Here is a 12,240-nt window from a genome sequence, read left to right as displayed (position 1 = left end):
TGAAATTATAATACAACCGCTCGTCATCTTTCCGGTCTGTAGCCATGGACTGGCCTTCTCCTCTATCTCTACTGCCTGGATGTAAACAAGCAAGTGAACTGATAGCATCTTAGAGGATCTTAGAGCATCTGGCAGCATTTTGAGTCCGAAAACTGAGATGAATATGAATGTAAGCTGTGTCAGGTTAAACTGACATATTAACTGGAGCAATGCGTAACCACAATAGGAACAGGCATGAGGATGTTAACCTGTAAGGAAGACCGATGACTGGCGGTGCTAGCAATGCTAATGTTAGCCACCCTCTGCAAACCAAATTATATAATTTACCTCGATTTTGACAGTTTTCTTAAGGGTGTTTTTACCTTTGGAATGGTCAGTAAGTCTGAATTCAAATGTTTGACTGACTAGAAAAGAAGTCTCTAGGAATCCAAAGGAAACAGTGTTTTGACAATCTTGCTACCTAGCTAATTTGTACATAGACTCTATAACATTTGGTAACTCAGCGTTTGCAAACTCCCTGCTTCTCTGTAGCTCCACCCTCTATTCCAAATATGGTCACATCTCCCCCCAAGAAGTAAAAATGGCCTATCCAATGTGTGATGTGACAATGGCTATGCTGCCTCTTTTATACGGTCGATGGGGAAAAAACAAGCACTCCTACGAGAACTTGGCGGAAATGTTGGAAATCTGGATAACAAATCAAAGTGCTCGAAACACATTTCACCTGGAATCTAAAATGCACTTATATGATACCCAGCCCTAAAATGCAGCAAATAGCAATGTGGAATAAATAGCTTGTTTGATTCTGTTTATTTCATGTATAGACGTATATGCACTATGTTTTTCAAATTTCCCCAAAAAGCAGCCAGGTGTACTGTCCATTTAAGAAAATGAAAAGGAAGGAGAATATAAATAACATGGAATCAACTCCCCGATTAAGTCAGAGGAACTAGAACAAACGCTGCATGAACCGACAGCTGGACTCACCAGCGTCGGATCTTTTTTCCCCGTCTTGTGCCTTTGGTTTTTCTTTGGTATAAAGCATCAGAGATCAGCTCGGTGGTAAACAGTAGCAGGCTGCGTGCCGTTTGCTGAAGCCATGTTGTGCGATTTTCTGGGGTTTGAAGTATGATTTTTTTTATTTTTTTTAGAGAATACCTCATGTTGCGATGTTAAGCTGCCAACATGCTTATTTGCTTTGTGCCTATATGAAATTCAATTACTTTAAAGATATTGTACAAGTAACAATTTATTTGAAATAATGGTAAAACTTCTGATTTATTTGGTTTGTTAGCATCTCTTGCTAATGCATTTACAGTTGCAGTTACAGTAAACTATTTCTAGGTTAATTTGTTTGTCCACGTTTTCACCATATTCATTTTAGGCAAATCAGTAAAAAGTCTATTTCTGTGTCTCTTTCATCCACTAGATGTAGCTGGCACAGCATTCGTCCCTTGGTACTTATAATTTTTTGGTATCTTCTCGACTTTGAAGCAGTGAAGTTCCTTTTTTTAGAGGTTTTTTTTTTTTTCTCTTCTCCATTTCAAATGATTAAATCTTTCTCTGTAGTGTTATATCTCGTTGGCTCTTTGTTCCTCTCTCTGTCTGTCTGAATTGTAAACCAATTGGGGGAAGAAAAAAATGTAGTCCATCTGTCCCCTCCACTGTGGCTCTAGCACCCTGCTGGGACAACATGGCAAAAGACCAAGACTCGCAGTCCTCTGCCAAAAGGACAGGCATGCACGTACGCATGCTTGAAACGATCTGTCGATACATCACCGCCATGTATATACACACAGTATGCACACATTTCACACACACACACACACACACACACCAGCCATATGTCCATCCACTCTGAATGTGCAGCACACAAAGCAGGCGAGAGAGAGCGAGTATGTGCTGAAGTGTGTTCTGCGGATGGTAAAAGAGCTCGCAGGCCGATTTGGTCAAGGTAACTTCTCTTTGAAGTGTAGTGCACAAAGGCGTGCTGCCTCAATCAAATATATAGACTGCAAACAAAGATGAAACACATTTATTCAACACTATTAGCAGCCTCATCCTACGGCTTTAAACTCGTTTCTGAATACAGCATTCTGTAATTTATGGCTTTAAATTCAATGACTTACTAAACCTTATATCTATATGTTTGTCATTGTTTGACATGTTAAGCGTTAACCAGTAAACTGACTAACATTAGCTAACATCAGAAGCAGGCTTAAGTGTCATATTTCATCATACATCACTGAGATGATTCAAAGTATTTCCAAGATGGCCGTGAGGATGGACCAATCAGGAACCCCTGATGTGTAAAGAAATTAAGCCAACTGCAAAAAAACAGTGCAGTTCCTCAAGAGTCCACTTGAGGCTGGCTGAGAAAACCCAAGTCACATACACACCCATTTAAAAAAATGCCCATTTGGTCTGAATAGCTTATTCCTTGAGTGGCACAAACTGTTCAGGCGTTTGATTTTTTTTAAAATAACTTGTATGTAATAAGGGGCGTGGCTGATCTGCCTGACAGGTGGGCATATTTTAGCTGTTTGTGAGGAGCCTCAGCTCCACCTCTTTGCCTCTTCCTAGGCTGACTGAAAGCTTGTTTGAGGCCACATTTCCAATATGGCGACCACCATCAACTGGCTTCAAAAGTCCGCTTTAGAAACCAGTGGATGACATCACTAAGATTCCCCGCATTTTATAGGTGTACCCGAATAGAACGGTATTTATGGGCTGTACCTGCTTAGAGACTATAAGCAGGACTGTTGGCATGAAAAGTTTGTGTGTCTGACCTCGGCTGATTAAATCTAGGATAATCCACAGCCTCCTGAATCCATCATTGAATAATTCCAGAAGAAACACAAAAACTATTGGCACCTGCAGAAGAAGGGTCCGAGATAAGGTTACATATCATTTCTAAACTCCATTCCCCATAATGCAATGCATCATCCTATATCAGGCTTCATCTTACTGTTTGTTTCCCACATCTTTTAAAGAACTCAATAACATGTTTTTTGTTTTTTTTTGTTCTGGTTGGTCGAATCCTGCTGACCACGATGAGGGTTATTTTCTTCCCCTCCAGAGCCCCCGTCAGAGATTACATAACAGTTCCCATGAGCTCTTTAGTACTCCTTGTAAAAAAGTGAAGTGCCCCTTTAACATATTCTATCATTTTATATAATTGTATATAATTCAAAAGACACTTCAAGCTCTTGATGTGCTTCAACTTGAGCTGACACTTCGACTGCTTGAAGCGCTTCAACCTCAACTTCCACTCCGATGTCAGCAAACAAATCTTTTCACTTTGAAGTTTTTTTCCTGCAAATATCAGAACAGATAGCCAAATGAAGAATCAGCTCATGTGATAGATTTCTATACATCTGTCGACTCTGCAGGCAGGACGAGGCAGTGGAAGAGCAGCCGCCGTCAGAGTCCGGCTTCCTGCAGGCAGTGGACAGTGAGGGTGTCCCTATGTGTCTGTCCTGCCAAAAGGCCTGCTCTACCACCGGCGGGGCCTGGGACACTAGATTCTGCAGCCACAGGTAAAACAACACCGAATGCATTACAGTAAGGAAGCTACATTAATGTTGTGCACTCAGGAATCTCTGCACAGTCAGCGCGTTTTCACACCTCACCTGTTTGGTTTCGATTATAACAAACTCAAGTCAGTCTGCCAAGTTGGTGCGGTTATTATGCGTCGGTTTGAAAGCTGTCAATCATACCGAGACAGCTTGAAAAGGTGGACCTCGGTGCGCTTTTTTCCGGACCCTTATCGCTGAACATGTGTTAAAGACCACAGGCATACCCAATGGATCTACAGAAAGAAAGTCTGTGGATGAGCAGGTCATGCTTCAGGAGGGTTAACTCATGCATCTTCCTGAAATGTCCACCTAGGCACCTTCTGCTACTTGTGTTTTTTTGCCTAAAATAATAAATGCAAATAATACAAAAATGGATGAACAGAGCCAACATCGATCCGTGTAGTTGTGAATTGTCTTCAGAGCAGCCATGGCAAGGCATAGGTCAACTAGTCTTTGTCCACTTCCTGGATTTTCCTGCAAGAAATTCCAGCTAATTAGAGAGCATTTTGTTCCTCTTGTAAATGTCCCCGTGTCTTGAACCCAGACCAAACTTGAGGTAATTATGCAACAGTGTTAATAATTGGTGCATGATTCAGACCAGAGCATACGACCTATAGGTGTAAAAACAGAATAATAATCATGATCAGGAATCAGGAAATGAGACATTTCCAGGCCAAAAAAAAAGGAGCAGAACTCCCTGTTATGAGCAGCAGATGGGTGTCTGCAATCGGACAATCCACACCTTTGGTAAGATGACAATACAACAAAAAAAAATCATATTAAATGAACTTTCAAATAGTTTGTCTCTGGGATTACTTAAACTCTACAGTTCTGATTGTTCTCTCTGCCATCTGGCACCTTAAAAAATGCAATTATACTCCGAGCTTTGAGAGTTTTTTTTTGGTGCAAAACAAACTGAAATAAACGCGACAGTATAATGATGACTTCACCTTGTTGCTCTCGTAGTTATAATGGCTCCTCTCTCTTCCTTTCATAATTTTTTTCCAAGACTAAATCATGGTCACTGTATTTTGACATGTATATGAAATGATGGAAAAGTGGGCCACTGCAGCTGATTCAGTCCCTGCAAAGCCTCCCTGTCCCTGAGAAAGATGCTGCACCCTTTTCTTCTCACCCACACGGTCACTCTAAATAAGACCATCGCTTCGTTCTTTTCAGTGGAAAAAAAAAAAAAGTCTCATATCCGTGCATCCCTTTAGTATTTCTACCCACTTACAAGCAGAAATTCAATTCCCTCAAGAGGCTTTGAAGTGCCAAATTCAGGTCATTCAGTCAAGGTGAGACACTTCTCCTCTATGCCTGGATGTTTGGATGTTAGCACAAATTCAACACGATGTACATCCTCCTACATTTAAAGTCTCCTTTCAGCAGAATCAGAGAAAAAACAGATGATGAAAATAAAGCGTTTCTGCTGTAGATGTGAGGGAATTTATGTTCCAGTTCCCCCCCCCACCCACAGGTGCCAGGAGGAGTTCCAGTTGCGCTCCAGCCAGACCTACATGCGCGCGAGGGTGCTGGAGGTCGAGCAGGGTATCTGTCAGCAATGCGGCCTCGGCGCCCACGACCTGTTCCTGAAGATCCGCGACGCCCCGCCCTCCCAGCGCAAGGAGATGCTGGAGAACACTTGGCTCGCCCAGCTGACACTCAAACAGGTCAGACACCAACTAACTGTACATTTTATCATCATCATTTTTTTTCTGTTTTCCTCACAAAGTTAAAAAAATCGAGTGATATTTAGATAATGTGTAGATTTTTGCCTTCCAGTACATGTTTATGTTTAGCCTGCTAATCAATAGTCAAACAATATGTGGTCATCATAAACACCAACGGCAAGGTCACGAATATAAAACTAATGTTCAACCAGTTTAAATAAGTCTCAGAGCTCCTGAAAACATACCTGTGAAGTTTCTTGTTAAAAATCCATGCCGATAAAACCCCTCTATTTCAGCCCTGCTCAGAACAGGCTGTTTTTGCGTCTGTAGCTTTAAATATGTAAATGAGCTGTTTCTGACCACGCCCCCTCTCGAAAGGACTTGGGTGACTCTGGTTTTCTCACACCTAGCTGTGGGAGTGTCACCCACCTGGGGGAGGGGCTACTGCCCTTTGTGATGTCATGAAGGGAAAATCTCCAAACGGCCTGTTTGAGCACATATTTTCTGAAGTTTCTGACTTTTCTCATAATTGTATTGTAGACGAACTAGGGACACGTATTAGTGTAAAATGTGTTTTGTAACAGTTTGATATGTTCGATTGTTTAATGTTAGTCAACATGCTGTACCAAAGGTCGCTGTAATTAAAACCGAGGTCAAACTGAACCGTGATCTGTGTGAACAGTTAGACCCTGATTTGGCAGATATAATGTTTACCTTGTCTTGATTATTAAGGGGCTAAGTGTTTATGTATTACAACTCTAATTACGTAGCGACTTTGACAGACATTATCAAGAAAAGCTTCAATAAAACATCATATCATCAGACTCCTGATGTGAGCTAAATCACTGACAAAAGCCTTATTTTTACTCTGTGTGTGTGTGTGTGTGTACAAATATAAAGGCATCCTGTACACTCTCTCCCACCCACCTACACTCACACACACACACACACAGACACAGACACACACTCACACACAGGTTGCTCTGCACTCCAGGGGGCCAGCTCCCAGTAAATGGATTGCTGGGCCCATTGATTTTCTTTTTTCTCCCAGTGCCAGGCCTCAACCAGTAAGCCTGTTTGATTTGGTTGGCTGTTATCCTGCAAAGCCAGCCCCTCCTCTCTCTAACACACACACACACACATACAAACACACACATCACCCCCCCCCCCAACCCCCCCTTTTAACCAGCGCCGTCGGCAGCAGCATCAACGCCAATCGATGCACCCAGCTTTAGAGGAAACAAACTCAGCCACATGATAAGACGCCGCAGCGGTGGAGGAGCCTTGAGATTATAGGCTCATTCTCTGGTTCATACTGGGGGTTCTGGTGTGTGTGTACGTGTGTGTTTCCTGGTGTGTGTACATGTGTATAAGGGTCTTAATGTGTACCTTGGAGTCTTCCACTGTGTATAGCAGAATTCTGGCATGTGTGTTGGTATTTTGGTGCCTGTGAGCAGAGTGTGTTTCAGTGTAGTTGTGTGAGTCTGGTGCATGATTTTGGCACAAAGGGAGGTTAAATTGACTGGAGAGTGTGTGTGTGTGTGTGAGAGAGAGAGAGAAAGAGAGGTGAACTCTGCCCCTGTGAGCAGGCCTGTTCTTTAAATCTGCTGGGATCAATTCTAGCTCGCTGCCGTAATGTCGACGGAAAAACTCTCAAAGCAGCAAAATGGATTTTGAGCCCTGAACTCTCTCTCTCTCTCTTTCTCTGGTTCTAATTCATTCAATCATTGTTTGCTTTTCAACTAGTCTCTCTTCATCATCGTCGTCTTCATCATCATCCGACTCGTCTGAGTCATCTCCTCATCGCTGCATCCTATTTTCTTTTCTTTCTAAAATATGGTTGTCATGGCGATCGTTTTGGAAAAAGGTGTGATCACTTTCAGAACTTGGATGAGGAGGAGCAGATCGATTACATCCGTCAGAAATGTGTCATGACTTTGTTTAGTACTCGCGCTTTCATGTTTCCATGAGCGGAGATTATTTCATCTGTCCAACAAAAGAACGTCGTTAAATCGATCTCTAGGGCCGCTTGACGGCAGTTTACAGGAGTTAATTCCAGATGTTTGTCTGTTCAGAGACAGGAGACAGCACTTGTAACAAACACTGCATTTAGAAAAAAAATGCTTGTCACTGGTTGGTCAAAATTAAACGCCCAGTATGTACATTCAACCACCAGGGGGCTCTTAATCAAAACATTTACAAAAGATGACGTCAAGGCTGGCGGGGAATCATGGGAGTGATTCTCCCGCCCCCCAAAACCCCAACACCTGATGAAAAACCAACTCGGATTTGACCGTTGTCGAGACAAACCTGAGGAAGCGAGCATGTTTACCGACGATGTATCTGAGTATAATGTACATTTGAATCACAACAGCACATACAGCAACTTTCAGTAGCAGTTCTTCAGCTCCTTATGCAGCTTGTCTTTTTTTTTTTTTTTTTTTTAAGATTTATTTTTGGGCTTTTTGTGCCTTTAATTGAGAGATAGGACAGTGGATAGAGTCGGAAACCAGGGAGAGAGAGAGTAGGGAATGACATGCGGGAGAGGAGCCACAGGCCGGACTCGAATGGCCAGCCTCCATACGTGGGGCGCGCGCCCTAACCACTGCGCCACCAGCGCCCCATGCAGCTTGTCTTTGAGGTAACATCTGGTGTTTCCTTGGCAACGATAAGGACTTTAACTGTTGGAAATATTTGCAACCAAACAGTCACAAAACGTTCAGTTGAGTGTTGACTTCCTAACATGAAGCTGGACGTTGGGCTGCAGGTGATTCAGGCTCTCTGCTCTGCTGGAGTTTAGTCATTTAAGTACGGCTTCCACTCATTCCAGGTCGTTTAAAAAGGTCCAGCTTGTAACTCTGGGCTCGACATTGAACCCGGCCCTCTGATTCAGGGTGCATGATCGACAGAGTCCAGGCCAGCTGCTGTGCATGTTCCACTGGCCCACTCAGGCCAGTTAGAAATACTCTAAACTGGGGCACTGGTGGCGCAGTGATTAGTGCGCACCCCATGTATGGAGGCTGCAGTCCTCCAAGCGGGCGGCCCAGGTTCAAATCCAACCTGTGGCTCCTTTCCCGCATGTCATTCCCCACTCTTTCTCTCCCTGATTTGTGACTCTATCAACTGTCTCTACATTAAAGGCACAAAAAGCCCAAAAATAAACCTTTAAAATACTCAAAACCATTTTAGAAAAATAAATAAATAAATAAGCGACACATTCACATCACTGTCCTGTGATAGCGGTGTGATGTCAGTCATTATTTTGAGATGATCTCGTTAATAACACTGATGTTGAAAGGCCGACCGCTCCAACTCCAACTCCAGCTCTGATTACGTTTTTCCTACAGTTGCCTTTTCTATGAAGGCCGACAATATTTCGCTGCTTTCAGATAACAGAACAGGAGGCTTTCATTAATCTCAGCATTTTAAAACCTCTATCAGAGGACTTTTTCTTTTGTGTGTGTGCATTATTTTTATGCGCCTTGCTGTCATTTGTACTCATGAGAGTTATTTGTTTTATTTTGTTCTGAAGCACATTACAGAAGGGCCCCTGCTGTACAGAGGGTTTTTAATATGAATGATATTGTTTCTGTGTTTTTGTTGTTGGAAAAAAAAAAGTTTAGGTGAGTTTAGTTTCAAGAAAGACATCAAAAAAGTAAAAAAAAAAAACCTGAGCATAGATGGATGTTTTTTTTTTTTTTTTCTTTTTTAGAAAAGTAAGAACACAGAAGGATAGTCGCTGTGCTAAGACGCTAACTTTTTCTCATTCCGCATGTGTTTCCAGCTGAACGAGATGATCCGCGCTCCGGTCGAAGGGGATTTCTGGCAGGTGGACCACATCCGCCCGGTCTACGGCGGAGGAGGACAGTGCTCTCTGGACAACCTGCAGACGCTGTGCACCGTCTGCCACAAAGCCGTACGGGCACACTCACCGCATCACTGCACCCATTACAACCCACAACACCAGCTTTTTAGAGCCAAACGGGGCTTAAGGGGCAAAAGCAATTTGTCTAACATTTAAGGGACCTCTCCTTTTATCCGCACATAAAAAAAAAAAAAAAAAATCTCATCGCTCATGTTGAGGATCACATGGAGTGGCAGTAATGTGATACATGGTCAAACACATTGATCAAAAGTCACACCATCCCTCACAACGCTGTGTATTCACTCTAATAGCATCACATTGTGTGTGCTGTGTGACATCTTGATATATAGCATCTGTTGCTAAAAGCTATACATCAGTCTGGGGACCACTTTCACTTTCGAGCCTCTTCAGGCAGTATTTCAAAATCAAAGACAATCCTTCAACCCCGATATTAGCGCAGAGGTTTCAACATAAAACCCAATCAGAGGAGTATTCATTCTCATATCAAAAAAGTTTCAAGACCTGAGATTTTAAATTTTTTTTTAGGTGGAACATGATGTTTTAAACATACAAGGAAAAGTAATACTTGTAAACTTTCAAGATGGCTGCCAAACACTCTATGACTTCCCTTCTGTGACAGGTTAAAATCATGTCACCTTGTGTTAAAGTCAGTTTTTTTTAATCTCGTTTTTATTATTATTTATTTATTATTTCATAATCAAAGACAATCCTTTGAACCCGATTTGAGCGCAGAGGTTTTCAAAATAAAACACAGCTTCATTATAGCCGTTAAATGTGCTTAACTTTCACGCCATGGAGCGTTTATTGTCGGAGTGGGTGTCAGTTAAGAAGGAAGCGCTTCACACACACGTTGACAAGTATGAAGTGATGTGAGGAACTGTGCGTTCTGATAAGGGGATCCTCATGCTCGTTTACGCCACCGCTCAGACACTTTAATCTTGAAATGCTCGATATATTGATCTCACTTTTCTCTTCTTGCAGATTTAACTCTTACATCATTTATTTTTTTCTTCCCCCCCCGCAGAGGACGGCGCAGCAAGCCAAAGAGCGGAGCCAGATGAGGAAGAGTGTTGCAGCCGCCAAGGTTGCGTCAGACATCAGCAGGTTCTTCATCAAGAAGTGAGAGAGAGGTTAGGAAGGGTTTTGTTTAATTCCTGAATCAGAGTAAAAAAAACAAAAAAAAAAACGTAGAAGTGAGTGCTGCACTAGGTCAAAACAAATAAATAAATATAGAAAAATCAGGTGCTCTTCAGGAGTGTTGGTGCTGATTTCTAACGAGAAGCATCATGATTACTCACTGTCAAAAACTCACATTCACATATTAGAAACGCCGTTCAATCTGCACGAGAAGGATCAAATGTGCAGAAATCTCTCCCCCCTCCGATGACATCATGGGAAACCTGCATCATCCCCGTTGCAGATATACTTTTCTTTTCTTTTTTAACATAGATTTATATTGATTTTTCACCATTACAAAGATCATTTAACACCCTTAGTGCTCTGACATTCACAGCAGTAACAATAGGAATAAATAGAATAAATTACAAATTAAATTAAATCAGGAACAGAAAGAAAAAACCAACACAAAACAAGAAAAACTGACACTTTACATTTAAAAAAACAGCGACCGCTGCATCAAATGCAAATTCAGCCCCCCCCCCCTCCTTTTCTCGTCCCCGAAACGTCACAAGTGCGGGTAGTTATGATTTATGACGCTCCCATTTTTTCGCTGGAGGCTGAAATGGAGCAGGTTGTTTTTGGAGAGAGTTGCGGCTATTTTGAGATTTTTGCAAACTTAGTGAAACGTAGCAGCTGAGAGAAGAATTAGGGAGCTTTGTGATTGAACTCCTCATTGGTCGCCCTCAACAAGTGGAGGATTGTAAATCTTCCTTCTTGGAAGATTGGATGAACGCTCCACGGTGAAATAAAAAAAAAACTATTTTCATCTGGTTCCATGTTGTCTTCTTCTTCTTTTCCCTCTCGGGCTCTAAACACAGCTCGGACTGTAAATACACCAAAGACGTTGGTTGTTCTGACAAAGCCGGCAAATCGTTTCACCGCCTCGAGTCAGGAACACTATTGTCCACATCCACGCACATACCTCCTCCTCAGCTGTGCTTGATGATCTGAACAGGGCCAAAGTCAGTCAGGAGGGCTATGTTTAGAGAGCCGGAGAGCAGGGTTGCTATGGAAACAAGGCTCCAGGTTCAGCGATGTCGGGAATATTGAATCTGTTCTTGTGAGGAGTTATACAACGGAGCCAGACAGACATCAGAAACTCCAATCAATACCAGCATGCTCCTGTGAAAACGAGGCCGTCACATTCCTCCGCAGCAGCAGCAGCAGCGGCGGCGGCGGCGGCAGAGTTTTACCTCCCTCGCTCTCTGCGCCGAGATGTCGTCATGTCACGATTTGACTTGTCAAACTCCGAGCTCAGCGAATTCCGCCATCACTGCAAAGTTTACAATTTTACTACTCTCAGCCTATCAGAGCGCGCCGTTGGAAGCCACAGTTGAAACTTTTTCTCGGAGCCCATGTGGGTGCGAGCGTGGGTGTGTGTGTGTGTGTGTGTGTGTGTGTGTGTGTATTTCCCCTACGGCTGCTCCAGGTCTCCACTTAATAAGACCGTTGTTCCTCTCCTGTCCAAACCGACAAGCTTTGTGAGTAATGAACGTCTCCCAGGCAGCCGTCCAACAACAGCAGGTTTTCAGTGTCAGTCCCTGTCAGCAGCCAATGACTCTGATCTGCTGTTTTATTACACCCAAAAGGTGTGTGTGCGTGTGTGTGTGTGCAGAAGAGGAAAGAAGTGATGGAGGAGAGGAAACCAGTGGAACTGATAGTGTAACTGAGTGTTTGTCTGTGTTACACCAATAAAGAGAAGAAGAGAGAGAGGGAGTGGTGTGTGTTTGTCAGATGGAGCCATAATGAGGCAGCGCCCAGATGAAGACGTCTCATGTTCCTCCCAAAGGGGCCGCTGGGTAAAGAGCAGCGCGTGCCACTGTTTGCGCTGGACAACCCATCAGCCCAAAGGGAAAAGATTACCACCACAGGTGATGACAGTAATAAAGACGGCCTCAAATACCGCCGGGCGGCCGCCGAGGTT

General features: G+C 43.0%; 1 protein-coding gene across 4 annotated transcripts in view; it reads left to right on the top strand.

The window, feature by feature from the left end:
* Window positions 1–11,082, top strand: part of zranb3 (zinc finger, RAN-binding domain containing 3) — a 90,814-nt gene extending 79,732 nt beyond the window's left edge. For all 4 annotated transcript variants that reach the window (XM_061032808.1, XM_061032806.1, XM_061032807.1 and 1 more), the window contains 4 exons: window positions 3,393–3,539; window positions 5,059–5,251; window positions 9,036–9,167; window positions 10,162–11,082. In XM_061032808.1, the coding sequence (XP_060888791.1) occupies window positions 3,393–3,539; window positions 5,059–5,251; window positions 9,036–9,167; window positions 10,162–10,260 (571 nt within the window). In that variant the 3' untranslated portion in view covers window positions 10,261–11,082. The remainder of the gene's footprint in view (window positions 1–3,392; window positions 3,540–5,058; window positions 5,252–9,035; window positions 9,168–10,161) is intronic.
* Window positions 11,083–12,240: the final 1,158 nt, after the last annotated feature.

This window comes from Labrus mixtus, chromosome 24 (assembly GCF_963584025.1).
Source record: "Labrus mixtus chromosome 24, fLabMix1.1, whole genome shotgun sequence".
NCBI lineage: Eukaryota > Metazoa > Chordata > Actinopteri > Labriformes > Labridae > Labrus > Labrus mixtus.
The sequence above is the reverse complement of the archived record's forward strand: the minus strand, read 5'-3'. Positions and strand labels throughout refer to the sequence as shown.